Consider the following 22,560-nt stretch of genomic DNA (forward strand, 5'->3'; position numbering starts at 1 on the left):
CTGAGTATGTGCCGGACACGTGACTTTCTTCTCACCCAGGTGCTTGTTTGGAGTCCCAGACACAGTTGCTCTTGTCTGGAGAACACAGTGTGACCACCCTGCAGCCCCATGGCTACGCCTTACCCTCTTCCCTCCCTGTCCATGTGTCTGCACAGGCCTGTGAGCACTGCACGGGCAGCATCTGGGAATTCCTGGAGGAAGGGCGGGGGGCAGCTTGTCCTCAGATGGCTGTTGCGGGGGGTGAGTCCCAGGTGTCAGTTGACTGGCCTCCTTAAGAGGGATGGGCAGCCTGGACTAGCTGAAAGCAGGAAGCACTGCCTTGTCTTGGCAGTGTCCCCATGTCCAGAAGAGGACTCAGCTGCACCCATGGACTGCTGTCACTGTCTACCACTCTGGTGCCTTGGCGGCCAAGTGCCCACTTGAAGGCACAGGGCTGCAGCGGAGGCTGGGGTCCACCAGGGTCCCCCGCCCCATCTCTGCCTGGTTACAGAGGTCATGGTGGGTGCCCTGTGTGCCCGGCCTCAGCTCTAACTCTCCTGGAGGCTGTGTGCTTGCTGCCCAGCCCCCCACCAAACTCAGGCCCAGCCCGCACGCAGCCTGTCAGGCAGGCACTCGGCACTCCCTCCTCTTTGCAGGTGGACAGACTGGATGCCCCAGACAGACTGTAGCAGTGAGAGGAGCACATGGTGGCACCTGCCCCTCTGCTGTTTGGTAGGGGGCAGCTCGTAGCCCCTAGTCCCCTGGGGAGGGGAGGAGAGTGGGGCAGTGATTGACACCGCCTGCCCTTCCCTGGCTGGGTTTCGGGCAGGGTGGGATGGCCAGGGAGGACAAAGGTCAGTGCTCCAGGACTGCTGGACTGGCATGGCCTCATCTTCCCAGATCTGCATGCCTGGCGGCTGCCCAGCTACAAACACTGCTGTGTCGTCCCCCCCCGCCCCCCCCCACTGCCTGGCCCCAGGCAACAAGCCTGCGCTTGCTCTGCACTGGAAAGCTGCCTGGATGGCCTGGCCGTGAGCAGTCAGAGCGGTTGGTGTCCTCTACACAGAGGCTGCAGGAGGGACACAGGCCTGAAGTTTGTGGGCAGGCGGCACGGAGCCTCAGGCCTCCCACACCTGTGTCCTCCATACTCAGGCCCACCCAGCATTAATGTCAGTCTGTTTCTTAATATTTTGATGGACATGCATGGACGCAGCCCACTGAGCTAAGTAGGTGTCTGTGTGGGGACTAGGTTACAGCCTGGCCAGCCCTCCAGGGGCCCCACAACAGCAACTCCCACCATCCCTGCAGCCCCTGTGTGGTCTGGGCTGGCCTGAACCCTGCTCCTTGGACCCCTGGCCACTCGGGGGCAGCAGGAGTCCTCACCCTGGGCCTCTTCTTCCGCAGGCCGCCGCTACGCAGAAAACAGGCCCACTGCAGGCCCGGCCTGCCGAATCCCCCGCCGGCTCCCTTGTGCAGCTTCCGTGGGGAGGGCGCCGGGTGCAGCACCCTCTACGGGTCACTAACCTCCCCAAGGACCGCGTCACCCCAGAAGCGCAGAGAACCCACGGGAGACGGGACGCCTGGACGTCATTTATTTTGCTGGAGCCCAGTGATGGCAGCCTCTGAGCCGCCCGGGGCCTGGGGCGGCCACTGACTGCCCGAGGCAACCGCTGCGGCCGCCGCGCAGGAGGTGGACTCCGACCTCTGGGCCCTCTGGCTGGAGCCTGCACTTTTGGGGAGTCGAGCGCAAGTACTCCCAGGCGCAGGGGAACGGCGCCCTGTCCACTCCGCGCTGGCAGAGCTGCCCCCACCCAACGGGTCACTTTGCGGACCCGCTGGACAGAACGTGTAACTCGCACATTAAATGAAAGTCTGTTTATCCGGGCCGAGCTTCCCCGCCGGTGCTGGCGTGGGCGGGAGGGGCCAGAAGAGCTGCGGAGCCTCTTGTGGGGGGAGGGCGGTGAGCAGGGTTTGTCAGGGGTCTTCTCTCCACCGTGTGCGCCGCCCGGAGCTTGGAATCCCGCGGCGGCCTCGCGGCGCGTTGGGTGCGGGGCGGCCCCGCCCTCCCGGTAGGGAGGGGGCGGCCCCACGCGCCCCGGGGGCGGGGCTCCGGGGGCGGTGCCTAGTCGGGCCCGCGCGGCCATTGGCTGGGCCGCCGGCCCACCCGGCCTTAGTTTCCCGCGGGCTCCGGGCGGCCCGGGGGCAGGGCCGGGCTCGGACTACGCAGGGCGGAGCCCCGGAGCGACGCGGCCGACCCGCCCCGGCCCATAACCGGCGCCGCCGCCGCCGCCAAGACCGAGCGCAGGAGCGCGGACTCGAGGCCGCCGCCGGGCCCCGAACCCCGCCCGCCATGCCCGCGCCCCGCGCTCTGGCGGCCGGCGCGCCAGCGCCTGGGAAGGCCGCGCTCACGCACCCGGGGAAGGCGATCCTGGCAGGTGGGGCACGCGCACGCGGACCCCGACCCCCACCCGACCCCGCCGCGTTTCCGGGTGGGTCCAGGACACCGGCTTTGCCGCGCTTCCGGGCGGGCCCGGGCCCCTCCGCGTGTCCCCCCGGGCCCCCCCGCTAGGACCGCGGGAGGGGCGTGGGCCTGGCTCCCGGGAGACGGGCAAAGTCCGGGCGGGGGCAGGGGAGGGGCACGCCGGCAGGGAGGAAGAGGGGTCTCAGCGCGGTCCGGGTCTCGGTCCTTCCCCGCAGGCGGCCTGGCGGGTGGCATCGAAATCTGCATCACCTTTCCCACCGAGTATGTGAAAACGCAGCTACAGCTGGACGAGCGCTCGCACCCACCGCGCTACCGGGGCATCGGTGAGTGGGGGCGGCCGGCGGGGGCGGGCAGGCCGGCGGGTGGGGTCGCTGACCGCCCCCTCCCCCAGGGGACTGCGTGCGGCAGACTGTCCGCAACCATGGCGTCCTGGGCCTGTACCGCGGCCTCAGCTCCCTGCTGTACGGCTCCATTCCGAAGGCGGCTGTCAGGTGAGGCGGGCTCGGGGCCCCGGGGCCGCGGGAGGGAGTCCCGGCCCCGCGCCGTCCGCTCTCATGCCTCTGCCTCCCACCCCAGGTTCGGGATGTTCGAGTTTCTCAGCAACCACATGCGGGACGCCCAGGGACGGCTGGACAGCACGCGCGGGCTGCTGTGCGGCCTGGGCGCTGGTGTGGCCGAGGCCGTGGTGGTCGTGTGCCCCATGGAGACCATCAAGGTGGGCAGGTCTCGGTAGGGGACAGGCGTGAGAGAGGGCCGGGGTGGTGGTCTTGTGCCCGGTGGAGACCATCAAGGTGGGCAGGGGTCTGCCTGGGGAGCCTGGAGCAGGAGGCCCGCTGGAAGAGCCTTCTGTGGACTGGACTCTATTCTGGAGGTAGTGGGAAGACAAGGTCTTAAAAAACTTACGAGCACAAACCATAAGGTAACACGTGTTTGCTGCCTAAGTTGTGGGGAAAAACCAGCAGACATGACGGCAGAGGCTCCTCGGTAAGGCGGCCCTCTTGCTCCTGGGGCCACGTGTCTCAGAGGCCAGGTGTGCCCTTGCCCTGACCCTTGGGAGCCAGCGCCTTTGCTTCCCTCTTTCTCAGGTGAAGTTCATCCATGACCAGACCTCCCCCAGCCCCAAATACAGAGGATTCTTCCACGGGGTCAGGGAGATCGTGCGGGAACAGGGTGAGCCACTCAGCCTTACCCTCAGGTGGGGTTAGGGACCTGGGTCCGGCTGGAAAGGGCTGGCACCTCCCCTTCCTGCCTTGGCGCTCCTGCGGGCCGTGGCCTGGAGGCGTCAGTGTGACCGCAGTGCCTGCCCGCCCCAGGGCTGAAGGGGACGTACCAGGGCCTCACGGCCACCGTGCTGAAGCAGGGATCCAACCAGGCCATTCGATTCTTCGTCATGACCTCCTTGCGCAACTGGTACCGAGGTGCGTCTGTTCCCCAAGACCCTACCTCCAGGCCTGGAACCCAGCCCTTGTCCTCCGTCCCCTTCTGACCGCAGCCCTCACGCCCATCCAGGGGACAACCCCGACAAGCCCATGAACCCGCTCATCACTGGCGTGTTTGGAGCCATCGCGGGCGCAGCCAGTGTCTTCGGGAACACTCCGCTGGACGTGATCAAGACCCGGATGCAGGTGGGGGCGGGGCCTGGGCGGGGCCGGGAAGGGGTGGGACTGGCTGCTGAATCCTGCAGCTGCTGGTGTTCTGCAGGGCCTGGAGGCGCACAAGTACCGTAACACGTGGGACTGCGGCCTGCAGATCCTGAGGAACGAGGGGCCCAAAGCGTGAGTGGGGGAGGGGCAGGGCTGCCGTCCCCACCCCAGGCCCCCGCCTTCCAGCCTTCCACCTGGGCCACACCTCACCTCCTGTCCACCCACCCCAGGCCCTCCCTTTGTCCTGTCCCCCGGGAGTCTGCTCTTTCTGCTCTTGCTCCTCCCTCGGATCTCTGGACCCACCCACACTTTCCAGACAAGCTGGCTTCCTCTTCTCTTCACCCTCTTCCCTCAGGTTCTACAAGGGCACCGTCCCCCGCCTGGGCCGGGTGTGCCTGGACGTGGCCATCGTGTTCGTCATCTACGACGAGGTGGTGAAGCTGCTCAACAAAGTGTGGAAGACAGACTGAGCCCCGGGGTCTGCGCATGGGCTGCCCCCAGCGCCCCCTTCTCACAGTTCCAGTGCAGTCGTGCCAAAAGGCCCCCTTCTCCTGTCCCTTACAGTCCATGGCCCAGGGCTGTCCCCTGTGGCCATCGGATCCATGTGTCCCCTGTGGTCTGTATGACACCACCGTGGTGTCCATGTGTCCAGCTGAGACCGGGTGTTCCTCTGGCCTGTGAATCTGTGCCCACTTGTCCACGTGCTTACTCGTATGCCTGTGTTTCATGTTTCGTGTTCTGTGACCCTGTGCCCCACTTCCCGGGGTGCCTGTGTGGCCTGGGTCACGGCCCTGTAGCCATGGCCTGGTCCCAGCCCGGTGCCTTCCACCCTGGGCAGCAGGGGCATCACCCCAGCCTACCACAGCTGCCTCCGGGCCTCAGCCTGGCCTCACTGCATTCCAGGGGCTGCGTACTCCCCGCTTCTCCCGCCACTGGCCTTAACCAGCCCTTGGGCCCTCCCTCCGCCCAGGACAGGGTGGCACCTGCCACTCTCAGGACCACCCTCCCAAGGCAGAATAAACTGGATCCTGTTGCAGCCTCTTGTCCCTGTGTCAGCCCATCTGTGGGTGGGCAGTGGTGGCCACACCTCTGCCAAGGGCAGGCCCACTCCTCATCCGAGGACATTGTTGGGGCCAGGCAGGCTGGTGGGCAAGCGAGCTGTGGCCACAGTGTTAGCCCCTTGGGAGGCCTGACGCCAGGCCAAGGAACATCTGGCCTCCATCCAGGCCTTGCCTGTGGCCTGGGGGCAAGATCCTGCAGGGTCACCTGGCAGGCAACATTGAGTGGGCAGAGGAGAGCTGCCCCACACTGGTGGCTGCACCTGGAGACAGTGCTCTCGGGCTCTTGTCTGTCCTGCAGCCTGTGGCCCAGCCCAGCTTACCCCCTCATGGTTTCCCTGTGATGGTCTGCTCAAGGGACACTGCTTTGGGGTGACCAATTTTTGGTCCCCTGAGACTCTGAGCACGAGGTCCTTTGGTTTTTTTTTTTTTGGCTGCGTTGGGTCTTCTTTGCTGCATGTGGGCTTTCTCCAGTTGCAGGGAGCAGGGCTACTCTTCGTTGCAGTGCACGGGCTTCTCATTGCGGTGGCTTCTCTTGTGGAGCACAGGCTCTAGGCGCACAGGCTTCAGTAGTTGCGGCACGCGGGCTCAGTACTTGTGGCTCGTGGGCTCTAGAGCGCAGGCTCAGTTGTTGTGGCACACGGGCTTAGTTGCTCCGCAGCATGTGCTCGAACCCGTGTCTCCTGCATTGGCAGGCGGATTCTAAACCACAGCGCCACCAGGGAAGTCCAGGAGGTCCTTTCTTAATCCTTCACTTAGGCTGGGAGGTAGCAGCCCTGGGGCAGGAAGGGGTGGGCACTTAGAGCCCTCACCCCACAGCTCAACCTCAGGAAGGTGTCCCTCTTGCTGAAGACCCCCTATCCCGGGATCCAGGCACAGCTGGGAGCCCAGCCCAGCATGGGGGCCAAAGAACCCTGAACTGGAGGGCCCCTGTGGCCCAGATCTGGCTGGGAACCACCACCCACAAGCCAGGTGGAGGAGGTGTGAACAGGATGGGATAAGCCAGTGCCCTAGGCTGTGAGGGGGCGAAGGACCTTCCTGTCCAAGGGAGTACACGGCAAAAGCCACACAAAGGGCTTAGCTCAGACTGGGAAATAACCTCCCCGCAGGAGACTCTCAGCAAGCAGGTCCCATTCCTGGAGCTGCTCCTTCTGGAAGAGAGTTCCTCACCCCAGCAACCTCACACAGCACCTGGTGTCTGGGGCAGATCTGGGGGCCGAGGGTGGGCTTGAAGGGGGCAAGGGAATGTGGTTTTGAAGGACCAGGCTGTGTGTGTGCCCTCAGTGCTCACAGGAGATGTAGGAGAAAGGGCTCAGCAGCAAAGCTTCCCTGTTCACAGGCTGAGGCAAGCCACCTAATCTTCATTTCCCAACCTGTGAAATGAGGTGACACAAGAACCCACTCCAGTGGGCTATGAGGCTGGAATGATGTAATGTCTGTAAGGCACTTAGAACAATGCTTTGCACAGAGTGAACCCTCACGGGAGACTGCTGGCAGTGCCCCAGGGTCCCAGGTAGTTCCTAGAGCGGGCAGAGCCCAGGAGCTGGGCCCTGAGGGGACTCAGTGTCCTGGAATTCTGACCTCTAGGAATGGCGTCTGCTCATTGACTGCACCCCAAGTCCTGTCCCCATCCCCTTTCACGAGGAGGAAGGGGACAGGCTACTCTGAACTGAAAGAAGGGCATGGGGATCTGTACCCAGGAGGAGCAGGGACACCTCTCTTGTGCCACACAGCACAAGGTGGACAGCAGGTAGCCCAGCCAGAAAAGTTGGTTGAGCTAGGCCTGTGTCCCCTGGGGCTGTGAGCCTGGAGAATCCACCAGCCCCAGTGGACCACTGGTCCCCCACCCTGGCCCTGCCTGTTCACAGGTAGCTGGAATAAGTCAGCAGCCTCAGTTCCTGGAACTGTGACCTGAGGGGGGGCGGGGTCTCTGAGCTGAGAGAAGACCAGCAAGGCTGGAGGGAAGTGAGCAGGTGGAGAGTGGCTAGAGAGGCAGGCAGATGCCTGGAGGGAGCTCAGCTGCATTTAACCAAGATCTTGAAGGCTGCAGGGAGGAGGCCGATGGCAGGGGACCTTGCCTTTGCAGCACTGGGGCAAAGGGGCAGAATGATGTGGGCAGATCTTTGAGCAGTCGGGAGACAAAAGAATCAACTTCCAGGGTGATCCCCCACCAACCTGGACACAGGCCAGGGCAAGCCCCAGGAGGTGACTGGGCCTGCATATCAGAGGAGAGATGTGAGCTGAGTGTGGAGACTCCAGGTCACCATATGCTGCCCACAGCCAGAGCCTCTGTGCCCAGCTGGAAGCCACTCAGCCTCAGGCAGCCTTCACCATCTGGCATCATCTTGAGCCTGGGATCATCACGAAATGTGCCCTGGACAATGGCCTCAGACACAGGCCAAGGGAGCAAAGGGTGAGGTGGTGGCCACTCCTGGGACAGGGCTTGGCCAACCTCCAGCCCCATCACAGAGGCCCTCAGGCAGCTGCCCTCCAGGGGCCCCCGCCCCCACTGCCTTGAGGCCTCTCCTCCCCCACTATTGCACAAGCGTCCTCCGGTTTTTCCATGTCCTTGTGTAGGTGATGAATGGCAATCAGAGCTTAGTACACACACACAAAGAGTCACTCCTGACAAATGGGTCTCTCTCCTTTTAGCCAACAAAGAGAAATCTGTTTTTTGGGTTGTAACCTCAGCCTTCACAGCAAACACAATCTGAGCTGAGGATGCCAGAGTATTTTCCTCACTGACATTCTACTTCCTACGTGTTCTCAGATTCCCTGGACCAGGATCCTTTGTATAAGTCACAGAATCGGGGGGGGGTCTGAGGATCTCCTGCCTCCTTAAGATCTAGCAACAGAGCCAAGGAGAGAGATGCAGGCACAGTGGAGAACTAGCCGAAAAGGACAATGGGAGGACCACAGAGAACACTAGGATCGTGGACAAACGTAGCCTAGGCCAACAGAGTGGGTGAACCATGGAAAACATGGTGGCCCCTGGTGTGGCCTTGTAGCTCTCCTCTTCCCACGCCCATCTGGCGAATATCCCTAAGAGTAACCTCCCCTCTGCTCAGATTGGTCTAGGCCCTGACGCCTGACACTCCCCAACTGTTGTCACTTTTGTTTCCTCAGCCTGGCCAGCCACTCCCACTTATTCCTCCATTGGCTGGGCCTGGCCCGGTGTCCCCACTTGGCCACAGGACTGTCATCTCCCGAGTGACCTCCAGAGATGGGCCATCCCAGCGCCCTTGCTCAGCAGCCGGCAGTGGCCTGCCGCCCAACCCCCCGCTGAAAAGCGGTCTAGGGCTCAAGCTCTCGGGCCAACAGGCCTGTCTGTCCCTGGCGGCCCTCCAGGCTGACCGCACCCTGGAGCCCCGCCTCCAGCCCACTATCCTCGCGGCCCGAGGGAACACCCCCCGACCCAGGGCTGTGATCGGGGAGGTAAAGAAACATCCGCGACCGGGGCCGGGGCGCGGGGAGAAGCTGTGCCCGCGTGCCGTCAGCTAAAGGCCGCAGACCTTCAGGGCGACTCAGCTCCCAGCCTCGGAGATCCGGAGACACTCGGGAAGTTTTCCGGACCCGCTCGTGAGGGAGGAACCGAATTCCCCGGGGCGGGAACCCGCGACGCCAGCAGGGAGCTCGAGGCCTGGCCTCAAAGAGAGAGAACCGAGGCTGGGGGGAGCGGCGCCGCTCACGCCTGGAATTCGTGCGGCGCGCGCTGATGGCGTCACTGCGCGCCCGGCCGGCGCAGGCCCGCGCATGCGCTCGGCCGGCAATGTGAAGGCCCCTCCTGCTCACTGCCGTCAGACCCGGGTATTCGGAGCGGATCGCCTGTGCCCCGACCTCGTCTGCAGCGTCCAACAGTCAGCGCTCGGCCGGCGCAGCCACCATCGCCCACCCTCCCCAACGTCCAACGCCCATGCTGGACGCTGCCACGGGCGCTCCTGACGCGCCTGCCTGAGGCTCACCCCTGTATCTTCCTCCCCGTGCAGCTTTTTGCTCTAAAGTCCCCAGTCTCAGCCACGGGAAAGGACATAGGGTCGCGGGATGGGACCAGGAGGTCCACCAGCCTCTCCACTGATGGCGCCGCCCAGTCCTCCACTGATGGCCTGCCTGGCCATCTCCAGCCCAGCCACCTGTTTCCAGTCGTGGACTCAAGTAAGGCACGGTGACCATGGCACATCCCCATGGAAGAGGCGCCCAGGGCAACCATATGGTGCATGCACACCCCTCTAAGTCCCCCACTCCCAGAGCCCGTCATTACCAACGCAGGAGAAGGAGTGGGGCCTGGGGCATGTCCCTCCAGAAGGCAGCAGTAAACACAGGTGGCACCCCTGGTCAGTGGACCTCCTGCCAGGACCTTTCCTCCTCTCAGTCAGCCCCACTTCTCGGATGGGAAAACCCAGGCAGAGACAGAGGACCTCTCTGGGATCTATGGAGGCCCAGGTCTGCACAGTCCTCACCCTGCCCCACCTAATGAGGAGCTGAAGATAAGCGGTTGGGGAGGCCGCAGGTGGCATCACATCAGCCGGCTCAGGGGTCCACACCCTGGGATGGGATTCCAAGGGAGAGATGGAGGGTCTGCAAGCAGTGGCTCCTCCCTGACCTCGGACAGCATCCTCTTGGTCTGCGACCTGCTTCCTGGCCTTGTGGGATGGGGAGGGGTGTGTGCCTTGCTCAGTGGGTAGGCCGGCACCAAGTCCACAAGGGGTGAATAGAGCCAGACGTGGAGTGCAGAGGGGAACAGGATGGGGAGGAGCCGGCCAGGAGAAGGGAAGGGGTCCCTGAGGACAGGCAGGGGCTGTGCCCTGACCTCCCGCAGAGGCTGGCAGAGGTGGAGGCTGCAGCCAAGACCCAGGCTCCACTCATACCTGCTGGGCCAGGTGCACGCATAACCCGTTGGCCTGAGGGACCAAAGGGTTCATCCCTTCCTCTGGTTCTCGGGACCGGGCTTGGCCCAGTCACCGCTGGGAAAACCGAGACCAGCCCGGGGCCTGGACTGCAGAGGTCCAGCGGCCGCTCCACCGAGGGGTCCCCCGCGTGCGCGTCCCGCTGACAATTGAGCGGCCAAAGCAGATTAACCCTCGTGCTAATCCCCGCTAATGGTTTCAGAATCCCCGGCGCCGAGCGGCTAAGCCGGCCTTTCTCCGCGGCGCGGCCGGCCCTCCCCGGCGGCCTCAGCCCGTGGCCGCGCGATGCTATCTCGGCCCCGCCGCGCTAATCCCCGCGCTCGCTTTCTTCCCGGGCCCGCTCGAGATCGGCCGATTGGCCCTTGATTACGGCTGCTATCGAGGGCCTCTTTGTGCTGTGGGCCCTAAATCCCCTAATTCCGTGATAAAGGAGGCATTAGCGGGCGTTTGCTGCTGAGAAAGGCACCGGCATGAAAGAAAGCAATCAGGGGAATCCTGATGGCCTCGCCTGTCCCCCCGGGGAGGGGGCAGGAAAGGGGGCCCGGGTGGGCGCTGCGGGGAGAGGGAGGGTGGGGGCCACTTCCCACCTTCATCCCGAGTCCGCCTTCCCCAGCCCCGAGCTGCGCCCAGGACCCCTCCCCGCCCCCACACTGGCTGCCGAGGGACCACGCTCCCCGCCTCCCCTCTGGCCTCACCTCCGCACTTGATGGGACCTAACCCCCAAACCGGCCTTGGACCTTGCTGGGCCTACCTTGTGCTCCGGCCTCTGACTGTCCAAAGCCCGTGGTTCCTCAGGACTTACCTGCAGATCCATTCCCTTGGCCCCTGATGCTCCTCTGCCCCCTCCTCACCCCCCGGAGTTCCTGCCCCCCATCTGCCCCTGTCTCTTGGCACTGACCAGCTTTGACCAGTCCTGGAAGCATCTGGGTCCGCTCTTTAGTCGGGGAAACAGAAGGGAGGGCAGCCGGGAGCGACTGGGATTGTGGAGGGAGCGTGTGCAGGGGGAGGGGGCCTGAGACCCCTGGCGGCGGGCAGGTGGGGTGCGCAGGGAAGGCCCCTCTGCAGAAGCCACGCTGAACCCCAGAATGGGGCTGAGAGCACCGGGCTGGCTGCGAGCTGGGCGCAGTGGCGGAGCTGACCCAGAGTCTGGGCAGCTGGAGGAAGGAGGCAGAGGCCAGCTGGGGCAGGTGGACAGAGGTGTCAGAGTCCAGGGGCTGGGGGAGCATGGAGATAAGGCGGCTGATCCTCTTATCCTGAGCGTTTGGAGCAGGGGAGTGCCGTGATTGGATCTGTATGCAGAGCGCACCTGAGCCACCACAGCGGGCACTTTGGGGAGGGTCTCAGGCCAGGAGAGTAGCCGGGAGTATGTAGAAAGGCCATTGTGGGGGTCCAGGTGGCCGGCATCTGCATTGGCACTGAGGGGGTGGCAGAACTGGTGAGATTTGGGGGTGGCAGTAGAGGAGTGTCCAGCACTGCATGCAGTTTGAGGCTGGGCAGCTCTGAGGGCAGGTGGGTGTCATGAAGGCACATGGGTGGGTGGGCCACTTACCTGCGTGGACAGGTGTGCATTTACCAAGGTGAACAGAATTCTAGGTGTTGTTTACCTAGGTGGCGAGGTGGAAAGGCAGGCCATTCACCAAGGAGGACCAGTGGGTGGGTGTGGACCAGCGGATGGTGTCGTGGACCCCTTCAGTGGTCAGCTCACCCATCCTGCGCCTCTGAGTGTTGGCGACCAATGGTGCACAGCTGCCTCCACCTTGGAATGTTGCCCTGGGTGATGGAGCCACCTACACAGCAGACAAGGACTAACCGGCATAGGGACTAAAAGGCTGGTCCCTGCTTCCTCGAGACAGTTGAAAACTGAAGCAGCCTGTGTCTGCCCCAGTGCTTCCGTGGGGGTTTCCAAGGACCCAAATGCCTTGTCGCTTAACACTCCACCCCTCACCCGTGTCACCCTGTTCATCAGTTTCCCAGGAAGCAGGGCTCTCAGTGTGCAACTGGGATGGTTAGTCCCCCTATGCTTCTGTTGTGTGCCCCCAGAAAGAGATGTTGAAGTCCTAAGTGTTGGTACAAGTGTTGACCCTCCTTCTAGTTTCTACCTGTTCATATCCAGTGTTTTCAGTTTTTTAAAAAATATATTGTTCAGAGTTTATCATTGTTATCCATAGGAGGATTAGTCCAAAGCAAGTGACTCTACCATTAAGAGAAGTGTAACTCTGCTCACTCATTTTAAATATGTTTTGAGGCTTATCTAAATTACTAGATACCGGTTGTTTTTTGTTGTTTGTTTTTTTAGTTTTTGTTTGTTTGTTTGTTTTGACCATGCTGCGTGGCATATGGGATCTTAGTTCCCCGACCAGGGATCAAACTGTGCTAGGCATAATAATGGTCCCCTCGAAGATGTCTACATCCTGAGCCCCAGAATCTGTGAATATGTTACCTTACATGGCAAAAGAGACTTTGCAATTGTGATTAAGTTTATCATCTTGAGATAAGGAGATTATTTCTGGTGGGTCCAATGTAATCATGAGGGCCCTTAAAAGTGGAAGCGGGGGAGAAGAGGTCAGAATGATACAATGGTCAGAAAGACTTGACCTACTATTGCCGTCTTTGAAGATGGAGGAACAGGCTATGAGCCTTGAGAAACTGGGAAACGCAAGGGGATGGGTTTTCCTTCATCTATGAAAAATATAACCTTTGCTGCATCTATGAAAGACCTACATCTATCATCATACTTAGGGCTTAAAGACTGAGTTGTTTCTCTCTAAGACTGGAAGCAAGGCAAAGATGTTTGATGTCTCAATTTTTATTCAATGATCTACTGGAGGTCTAGACATTTCAATAACACAAGAAAAAGAAATGAAAGCCTGGAAATTCCCTGGCGGTCCAGTGCTTAGGACTCAGCACTTTCACTGCCGGGGCCCACGTTCAATCCCTGGTCAGGGAACTAAGATCCTGCAAGCCGTGCTGTGCCGAAAAAAAAGAAAGGAAGAAAGGAATGAAAGCCATAAAGATTGTAGATGAAGAAGTAACACTAGCAGAAAATATGTTCATGTGATATCGTCATTTACATAGAAAACCTTAAAGTATATACAAAATCAAATAGAGGTCTATAAATTAATACATGAAATCAGCAAGTTTGGATTGTATTTCCCCCAAAAAAATATGTTCTACAAAGGGCCAATAGGCACATGAAAAGATGCTCAACATAACTAGTCACTAGGGAAATGTAAATCAAAACCATAAGCTACCGGGAAGTTCCCTGGTGGCCTAGTGGTTAGGATTCAGCACTTTCACTGCGGAGGCCCGGGTTTGATTCCTGGTTGGGGAACCATCCCACGTGCTGCCAAAATACCAAAACAAAGCAAAAACATAAGCTACCACTTCACATCCATTAGGATGACTACAAATTTTTTTTTTAAAAAAAGGGAAAATAACAAATGGTGGTGACGATGTGGAGAGTTTGGAATTCTTGTGCTTTGCTGGTGGGAATGTAAGATGGTACTGCTGCTATGGAGAACAGTTTGGCAGTTTCTCAAAAGTTAAACATACAATTATCATGCGATCCAGCAATTCCATTCCTAAGTATCTACCCTAAATAAGTGAAAGCAGGGACTCGAGCAGATACTTATACACCCATGTTCACAGCAGCACTATGCACAATAGTCAAATGTCCACTGACGGATGAATGGATTTTAAAATGTGATGTATACGTGCAATGGTACTCTGCCATAACCCCTGGTTGTCAGGGGCTGAGGGTAGGAGGAAATGGGGAGCTAGCATTTAATGGGTACAGGGTTTCTGTTTGGGATGATGGGAAAGTTCTTGAGATGATAATGATGATGATTTACAACATTGTGAATGTACACTTAAACATGGTTAAAACGGTAAATTCTATGCTATGTATTTTTTACCACATTAAAAAATAAAATAATAGAAGAGCAAAAGACTGAAATCACCAGACCCAAAGGAGTGTCACGATCCCTTGCTCAATTTCCAGCCAGTTCTCAGACCCAGACCTCGTCTGCTGAAGTCTCCTCCCGTGAGGAAGGATCCGGCAACACTGTGGAGAGTGTTTGTAGGCTTGATGCCCCTAATCCTCTGCAAAGGTACGTATGTCCCTTTCCTCAGGTAATTTTATGCTGGAGAAGAGGAAAACCCAGGCCATCTCAGAGCCATTGGATACAGTCTCCATGTTAACACTGGTCCCTGGGACCCAATGTGCCATCATGGCCTCTCCGTTGGATTGGGAATATAGAGAGGGCAGGCGATAAATGGAGTACTGACCCAACTTCATCTCACAGGGGACGCCGGGGGGCTCCTAACCTACCCCCTGGCTATTCTCCAGTTTCTGAATGCATAATTGGAATAGACATATGTAACATTTGGCAGAACTTCCGCAGTGGTTTCTAATCTTTAGAGTAAGACCTATTTTGTAAGTGAGAGCTCCTGAACTGCCCCCTACCAAGATGAAAAAAATGCTTTCTCTTAGGAAGAATAGCAGAGTTGAATGTCATGGCTGAAGACTTAAAGGATGCAGGTGGTGGTCTCTAGCAAACCCATGATTTACTTCATTAGTCTAGCTCCTGAAAAAAATAGATGGATTGTACAACAGTTCTTTGTGATAAAACACTCAACAAACTTGAAATAGAAGGGAACTTCCTCCACCTGATAAAGGGCATCTGTAAGTAAAAAAAATCCACAGCTAACATGATACATTATGATGAAGACTGAATCCTTTCCCTCTAAGAGCAGGAACAACATGAGAGTGCCCACTCTCACCACTGCTGTTCGGTGATGTATTGGAGGTTCTAGCCAGGGAACTTAGGAAAATGAAGCAGAAGGCACCAGTGTTGTAAAGGAAAAAGTAAAGATCTCTGTTCACAAATGACATTACCCTGTATATAGAAAACCTTTAGAATCCACAAAAAGCTATTAGCATTCATAAACAAATCCAGCAGGTTGCAAGATACAAGATCAATGTACAAAATCAATTGTATTTCTATACACTTGCAGTGAGCAATCTGAAAATGAAATTAAGAAAACCATTCCATTTATAATAGTATCAAAAAGAACAAAATACTGAAGAATAAATTAAAGAAGTAAAAAATGTATACTCTGAAAATTACAAACATTACTGAAAGAAATTATAGATTATCTCAATAAATGGAAGACATCCTATGTTCATGGATTGGAAGAGTTAATGTTGTTAACATGGCAGTGCTCCCCAAATGGATCTACAGATGCAATGTAATCTCTATCAAAATTCCAGCTGGTCTCTTCGAATAAACTGATAAGCTGGTCCTAAAATTCACATGAAAGTTTGTGGGAACCAGAATAGCCAAATCAATGTTGAAAAAAAGAACAAAGTTAGAGAGCTCACACTTCCCAATCTCAAAACGGACTGCAAAGCTACAGTAATCAAGACAGTAAGGATAAATGTATAGATCGATGGAGCAGAATTCAGAATCCAGGAGTAAGTCCTCACATTTATGGTCAATTGATTTGCAACTGGAGGGTGGGGAACAATTCAAGGAGGGAAAGAATAATCTTTTCAACAGATGGGACTGGGACAACTGGATATCCAAATGCAAAAGAATGACATTGGATCCTCACCTAACATCATACACAAAAATTAACTCAAAATGGATCAATGTAAGAGCTAAAACTAGAAAACTTATAGTTTATAAAACTGTAAAACATCAGGGTTAATCTTCCTGATCTTGGATTTGGCAATGTCTTCTTAGAAATGACACCAGAAGTTTAAGCAACCAAAGAAAACAATTCAGCTTATTCAAAATCTTAACATCTTGTGCTTCAAAAGACACTATCAAGAAAGTGAGAAACCACCTACAGAATCGGAGAAAATATTTGTACATTATATATCTGATAAGGAGAGGGGGATGGCGCCAGGTTACAGCCTTGGGACCATGGCAGCTGCAGCCTGTCCCACTAGCCTTCCACTTACATCCAGAAAATGTGCCCAACCAGAATCCTGGGGAGTTTGACTTCAGTGCACTTAACGTGAGAGTGGGTGGGCTGAGGGTGGCAGGGCTGCAGGAAGTGCCCCAGCGGTGTGAGCTGGTGACCTGCAGCTGCCCCTTCCCTGGAGCATCACTGGTGGGAGCTGCCTTGGCCAAGAAGGCTGTGCACCCCAACCTCACTAAAGGGGGCCCCAGAACCCCTGGGCTAGAGTGGAACCAGCCTCCCCTCAGCACCCACCCCCACTCCCTTGGGTGCTCCCCCACCACAATCACTGATTACATCACCATCACTCCAATGTTGCCTTTTTCAAAGTGTCCAATACATGCAGTCATACAGTATGTAGCCTTTTGAAAGTTGTTTACTAAATACTATGTGTGTGAGGTCCATCCCTGTTGTTGCACGTGTTGCTGTCACTCTGGGCTCCTCCCTGGTGTGCACGGACCCCGGACCCCGGCGTGTTCATCCATTCACCAGCTGATGAGAGTCTGAGTTGTTTCCAAGCTTTGTCGATAATGATTAGAGCTGCTCTAAACATTCATGGGCAGCGTCTTGTGTGAGCACAAGTTTTCATTTCTCCAGGGTGAATCCCAGGGATGGAATTGCTGATACATGCGGTAGGTGTAAATCTAACTCTGGCTGCTTTGTTTTGAACATCTCTTTCTCCTTCCTCTATAGGGAGCCAGAGGAAGCCAGGCAGCTCCTTCAACACCCCTGCTGGGCATCTCCATAGCTACATCATCTGCCTCACCAGGTACATTTCCTATTTCCTGTTCTATGACAGGTGACAATGTTGTTAAACTTCTTGCCACTCCACAACAACGGTTTCCTTCCCTCCATCTTCCAGTACTTTCTCCTCACCTTCCCTAAGACCCACCGTCAGTCTCAGCAGGTTCCTTCCCACTCCCCCCGCTGCCTGGTCACAAAGCCAGTGCCCATGGTTTAGGGTTTGTATCTGCAGCATTGCATTCCAGTACCAGGACCCGTCTGGTTATGTAGAGCCCATGATAGCCACATCACACTCAGTGCTGAGTACACCACAGTCACCTCCTATTGTTGCCTCTCGCCGTTCTCACTTTCCGTCTCCTGCGATTGCAGTAGATGGTGGCTGGGACAGAAGCCACCGGAAGGCTGACTCACCCCTTGGCAGTGCTCCATACTGGCTGTTGGCTGGTCCTTAAGCTGGAGCTGCTGGCGGGAACTGCTCTGCCTGTCTTCTCCTTGTGGCTGCAGGCACCTCCTCACAGCGTGGTGGCTGAGCTCGGAGAACAAGCATCCCAAGATGAGAGAGAGAAACTGTGTCACCCAGCTGTAGGACCTGGCCTCAAAAATCACAGTGTCACTTCTGCTGCCTCCTAGTGGTTAGAAGCGAGTCACTAAGCCAGCCCACGTTCAGGGAGAGGGGATTAGATTTCACCTCCTGAAGGGAGGAGTGTCAAAGTATTTGCTGACATCTTTGAAATGCATCACGGTGGGCCGCTTATCACAGTGGGCCGCTTATCAAGGTGGACAGGTGGAGAGATGGTGCATCTACCAAGGTGGATAGGTGGGTAGGCGCCCCATTTATCAAGGTGGGGAATACCAAGCAAGGGATGGATTTTGAGATCTTGAGTCTGCCCCAGGCATGGTGACTGGGAGATGTTCATTGGTGGCTGAAATGGGACATGGAGCAGATGCTTAGGGAGATGAGAGCCTGGAGCAGAGGGAGAAGTCAGGCTGGTGGTATCAACTGGGGAGTCCTTGGCACAGAGGTGGTGTCTGAAGCTTCAGAAATGGGGAGGGATAAAGGAACAACCAGGGCCCAGCCTTTATGACCACTGACCCTGTAGCCCCCATCCTTGAGGAACTGACTTCAATGGGTAGTCGGCACCCAGGTGCCTCTCTGATCTAATGGTGAGCACATGGTTCTGTGAGGGAAGTTGGCTGGGAGAGGTTTCCAGGGTCACCCAAAGGGACACGTGGGAAGAGATGGGAGCTCTGGGGCAGTGGCAGCCGTCTTGCGACCATGAGGTGGCCCACTCACAGATGTGGTGGCTCCTTCACAGAGCTTCCAGATTAACAGATCCTGGGCAGTCCTGGTGTCAGGACTCTTATGACAGTTGAGTCCGCAGGTTCTGTCACTTGAAGTCCAGAGTCCTCACTGACACCAGAGTGGAGTCAGCAAGGGAGCTTGAGGAAGGGTGTGTGAGGTGGGAGGAGAAGCATGAGACCGTGTGTTGCCCCCCTAATGGTACCTGCCATTCATGGAGGCCCCTGCCCAGCGGGGTTCTAACCTCGCACACAGTAACCGGTTGAGCCCTCCAAGCACCTGAGAGTTAGGTCACTATTATTATGCCAGTTTATAGATTGGGAAACTGAGGCACGGCGGGGTGGTGGCGGTGGTGGTGAAGGAACCTATCCCACAGCCAGGAAGTGACAGCTGGGGCAGAAGCCAGGCCGTCTGCTGCTCTGTCCTGTGAGCCACACAGTAACTTTTCAGAGGTCCAGAGAAGGCCTTCAGCAGAAGTCCTGGCCAGCTGTCCGACACTGCTTAGATGAGGACGAAATGGTCTTCCTGGAATTTGGCAAAGTGCAGGTCACCGACAAAATTGGGCAGAATGACCCGGAGGGATGGTGTGGACGGAGCTGAGGAGTGGGGGTGTGGACACAGGAGTCAGCTCCTGAGAAGAATGGCTGTGATGAGGGTGGGGAGGGGGTGGTAATGATTTGGGGTGGATTCTGGGAAGTACCGGAAAGCAGATGATAAGTTTCCCCAGAGCACATAAGTGGGGCCTCCGATGGGGCCCAGGAGAAAAGGCAAAGAATTGGGGGCCCAGCGCAGTGGGGCTGCGGGTTTGGTGATGAGCAGAGATAGCTGCCCGCCCGCACCCCCGTTTCTTCCACAAGGTTGAGACCCGGGCTCCTAAGTATGTGTGTGGAGGGGGCCGGGGAATTTGGGCCGAAGTGCGCTGGGACCGCGGGGTTGCCGAGGGTATTGGGCCCCATTTGAGGTTGGAGCTCAGGAGTTTGGGGGCCAGGAGACTGTGCAGTGTGTGGGGGGGTGTTCTCCAGACTTGCTCCTCCGCCTGGTAGGTCCCCGAAGGGGACAAGGAACCAGCCCTGGTCGCGGTGGCTACAGGACCAGGGCACCCAGGAGTTGGGCCAGGAGGCGGCCCCGCGCCCAGGGTCTGCCGTGGTCCGGGCGTCCTCGGGCCCTTGCCCACGCCGCAGGGTTGGACCGGGGGCTGGCGGGCACTGGAGGCGGCCCTAAGCGCCTCTGCCAGCCCTGTGAGTCGGGGGCATGGACTCGCGGCGCAGGGCTTCCTGCGACCGCTCCCGCCCGCCTCCGCCGCCGCCGGGGATTAGCACGCTCCTGGCCGCGCGGCGGGATTAACCCGCGTGGACGCGGCGCCCGGCTCGGGGATTACGGCGCGCCCCCCCGACGGATATATTCCCGCGGCGACGGCGGCGGCGGGCGGGAGGAATGGCGGCGGCGCGAGGCGCGGCGGGCCGCAGGGGTCCCGGGCGGCCCTGCCCCTTCTCCATCGAGCACATCCTCTCCGGCCTACCCGAAAGCAGCCCCCCGGCCCGGGTCGCCCGCCCGCCGCCGCCCGCCGCCCGCCAGAGCCCCGCGGAGCCGCGGCAGCCTGAGGCGCCCGAGGCCGTGCCCTGCGCCTGCTGCTGCTGCTGCGGCCCCCGCGCGGCGCCCCGCGGGTCCCCGGAGCCGGCCGCCGGCCTGGGTGAGTGGGCGCGGGGCGCGGGAGCGGAGGGACCCGGGGCGGCGCAGGGGTTGCGGAGCCCGGCCCCCGGCCCGCGCCTCACCGAGCCCTCGTCCCGCAGGCGCGCGAGTACCGTGGCCGCTGAGGCTGGGGCCCGCGGCGCCCTTGCCCTTGGCCGCACCCACCGGGGGCTCCGGGGCGCCGCCCGGCGCGGGCGGCCCTGGTCCACAGCGGCGCACGCGGCGCCACCGCACCATCTTCAGCGAGGAGCAGCTGCAGGCGCTGGAAGCGCTCTTCGTGCAAAACCAGTACCCCGACGTGGGCACTCGCGAGCGCCTGGCCGGCCGCATTCGCTTGCGCGAAGAGCGCGTGGAGGTGGGTGCCTGCAGCCTTGGAAGAGTCGGCCTCGCGTGGCGGGCGGAGGCGCACAGGCCCCGGGAAAGCAGGGGCGCCGGGTGGGTCCCTGGCAGCGGCGCCTGGGGATGGCGCGGGAGGAAGGGTGCGGGCTGGAGCAGAGGTCGGGCTCGTTTTCTTTTCCTTAGTTTTAACCCCCTACCCCCAGCTCAAGACAAATGAGGCGCGCGTTTCTGTTCCGGAATTTGGGGAACTCGGAAGAGCGCGAAGCCGTTGAAGGGGCGTCCCGGGCGCCGTCGGACGGAGGCGGGGGTGGGAAGGGGCGGACGAGGAGAATGCTCCGGGTGGGAAAGGGGTCCCGGTCCCGAGGCCCGAGCGCCGGTCCCCATCAGCAGCGGATGGGGGGCGGTGGCTCAGCCGCTGCGCGGGGCCGGCCCCGCAGCCCGCGTCCGTCCCGAAGCCCCGGCCGCTGCACTTGGGAACCGCGCGGGACGCGGGTCCGGGGCTGGGCCTACCTGAGCGCCCCTCCTCCTCCTCCTCAGGTCTGGTTCAAGAACCGCCGGGCCAAATGGCGACACCAGAAGCGCACATCGGCGTCCGCGAGGCTCCTGCCGGGAGCCAAGAAGCCCCCGAAGGAGAGCTGCTGACGGCTGCAGAGTTACTCCTGGGCTCGGTGGCACCTTATGGGGCCGGCTCAGGGAGAGGACAGACCTACCCTAATAGGAGTTGGGAGAGGACGCCAGCCTCTAACCTGGTGTCTGCCCAGTTGCCTGCGTCCTGGAGCTCAACGCGGGAGCCCCTCTGCGTGTGTCCCCGCGCCACCCGCCCCGCGGAAGGAGAGCGCACCGATGCTCCGTGCTCCATGCGCCTTCCCTCCCAAGCGCAAGCGGGCAGGAGGGCCGGGGAGACTCGGGGGTGGGGTGCGGGGCACAGAGCAGATCAACTTCCTCAATCCCCCACCACACCCCAGGAGACACCAAGCCACCCCAGGACAGGAGCCACCCCTTGTCAACAGTGGCACCCAGCGTCCTCATCCCCGCCCACTTCCTGCTGGCCTCAGTCATCTCCTCAGCGGGGACGCAGCCCCCTTGACTGGCCTAGAACCCTCCAGAGGCTGGGCGGGTGGGGTCTCTGCGTCCTGGGGCTGGTGCCAGGGGCCTGGGCGTCCTGACCCGCGGAATAAGAAGGCTGGGTGAGGTAATCTCCAAGCCCCGTTCCTGCTGCTCAATCTTGTGAGTCTTGTGTGGATACTGAGAAATAAACAAGCTACTACAAGCTCTGAGAAAGCAGTCCAGACTCGAAGTCTTCCGTGGCTCCACTCCACACCCAGCCGGGACCTGCCCCTCCTCTCCTTCCCAGGGAGTGAGGGCAGGCTTGTCACAGCCCGGTGAGTCCTCCGTCCCTGTGCCAGGGTGGGCCCAGCAGAGCAGACTGCCCCACAGATCGTGGCCCGGCACCCTGCACTGGACTCTAGGAGCTGCTTCTTGGGTGGGGTTCCTTGGTTTCCTTACTCTGGGGTTTCCATGCAGGAGTGTCTGCCTCCCTCACAGCAGCCAATCTCTGCCACCCTGTGGGGTGGGACCAGGTTCAATTGGAAGAATCCCCCCTCCACTGCCTTGGAAAATGCTGTCCCCTCCATCATCCTGGTCCCAGCAAGAAGGACAGCGTGAAAACAAGGCCTCAGTTCCCCAAGTTGGCCTGTATGGTGGGTGCGAGGCACCTAACACCCCCCTCACCTGGCGTGGGGACTTTGTTCTGCCTCCTCACAGGTCCTGGAGGGATGCAGGTGGGTATCTGGCAGGAGACACAGTCCCTCCACAAAAGGTGCAGAAGCCAGGGCAGCTCCTGGGCGGAACTCTCTGAGGCAGGTCAGCTCAGAGAACACAGAGCGCGAGGGGTCCCTGGGCAGGACAGCAGCTCTCGCTCACCCTCCAGGATGCACACTTCCTGTTGTCACAGAGCCCGTTTTCCTGAATCCTGGCCGTATCCCTGGAGACGGCACAGACTGCCTGTGGAGCTTCCCCACGGCTGGGACACCCTCATCCACCTGGTCCCAGAAAGCTCGCCCTCGTTGGCTGAGTGGCTTTACGTCATGGTGTGGGGCACCCGTGATCAGTGCTCTGCTTTCAAGGGACCAGTAGTTATGCTGCCTTCCTGGCTTTTCCCTCCTCTCCAGCTATCTTGGGCAGGCTCGCCCCACAGCTGCCTGTAACACAGGTGTCCTTGGGCCAAGCCCAGACTCTCCCCTCTCATATCCATTCTCACCCTGGTTTATCTCATCCAGCCTCAGGCTTGAGTCCCATCTCCGTCTCACATTTACATCCCAGTCCAGGGTTCTCCCCTGTGCTAGGCAGTTATGTCCAGCTGTCCCTTTGATGACTCCACCTGGAAGACCAGGGCTCCTCTAGGTCACTTTGTCCATGGCAGGCTGTTTCCCTGTGCATCCCCGGTGCGTGAGCC

The 22,560-nt window shown here is 59.1% G+C and overlaps 2 protein-coding genes across 3 annotated transcripts; both read left to right on the plus strand.

Annotated features, from left to right (window-relative positions):
• Window positions 1-2,166: 2,166 nt before the first annotated feature.
• Window positions 2,167-5,143, plus strand: SLC25A1 (solute carrier family 25 member 1). Its single transcript, XM_032603471.1, has 9 exons — window positions 2,167-2,414; window positions 2,677-2,784; window positions 2,853-2,952; window positions 3,038-3,176; window positions 3,547-3,631; window positions 3,775-3,879; window positions 3,971-4,086; window positions 4,163-4,236; window positions 4,460-5,143. Exons 1-9 carry the CDS (start codon window positions 2,330-2,332, stop codon window positions 4,572-4,574), a joined length of 927 nt encoding a protein of 308 aa, XP_032459362.1. The 5' UTR covers window positions 2,167-2,329; the 3' UTR covers window positions 4,575-5,143.
• A 3,266-nt stretch (window positions 5,144-8,409) lies between these two features.
• On the plus strand, window positions 8,410-21,313 carry GSC2 (goosecoid homeobox 2). 2 transcript variants are annotated; one of them, XM_032603643.1, is made up of 4 exons: window positions 8,410-9,314; window positions 16,727-16,802; window positions 19,868-20,121; window positions 20,643-21,313. In XM_032603643.1, exons 1-4 carry the CDS (start codon window positions 9,204-9,206, stop codon window positions 20,745-20,747), a joined length of 546 nt encoding a protein of 181 aa, XP_032459534.1. In that variant the 5' UTR covers window positions 8,410-9,203; the 3' UTR covers window positions 20,748-21,313. The 2 variants fall into 2 exon arrangements, with proteins under 2 accessions (XP_032459534.1, XP_032459532.1); XM_032603641.1 differs by lacking the exons at window positions 8,410-9,314; window positions 16,727-16,802 and adding an exon at window positions 19,512-19,767.
• The last annotated feature ends 1,247 nt before the right edge of the window (window positions 21,314-22,560 follow it).

The sequence above is a fragment of the Phocoena sinus genome, chromosome 14 (genome assembly GCF_008692025.1).
Source record: "Phocoena sinus isolate mPhoSin1 chromosome 14, mPhoSin1.pri, whole genome shotgun sequence".
In the NCBI taxonomy this organism is placed as follows: Eukaryota; Metazoa; Chordata; class Mammalia; order Artiodactyla; family Phocoenidae; genus Phocoena; species Phocoena sinus.

What these genes read in the sequence shown, in the direction of transcription:
- SLC25A1 (XM_032603471.1), top strand. Translation starts at nt 2,330, where the DNA reads ATGCCCGCGCCCCGCGCTCTGGCGGCCGGCGCGCCAGCGCCTGGGAAG. An exon ending in ACCGCGCTACCGGGGCATCG is followed by an intron (nt 2,785 to 2,852) that starts GTGAGTGGGGGC and finishes CCCCTCCCCCAG; the next exon opens with GGGACTGCGTGCGGCAGACT. An exon ending in GGAGATCGTGCGGGAACAGG is followed by an intron (nt 3,632 to 3,774) that starts GTGAGCCACTCA and finishes TGCCCGCCCCAG; the next exon opens with GGCTGAAGGGGACGTACCAG.
- GSC2 (XM_032603641.1), top strand. Translation starts at nt 19,512, where the DNA reads ATGGCGGCGGCGCGAGGCGCGGCGGGCCGCAGGGGTCCCGGGCGGCCC. An exon ending in GGAGCCGGCCGCCGGCCTGG is followed by an intron (nt 19,768 to 19,867) that starts GTGAGTGGGCGC and finishes CTCGTCCCGCAG; the next exon opens with GCGCGCGAGTACCGTGGCCG. An exon ending in TGCGCGAAGAGCGCGTGGAG is followed by an intron (nt 20,122 to 20,642) that starts GTGGGTGCCTGC and finishes CCTCCTCCTCAG; the next exon opens with GTCTGGTTCAAGAACCGCCG.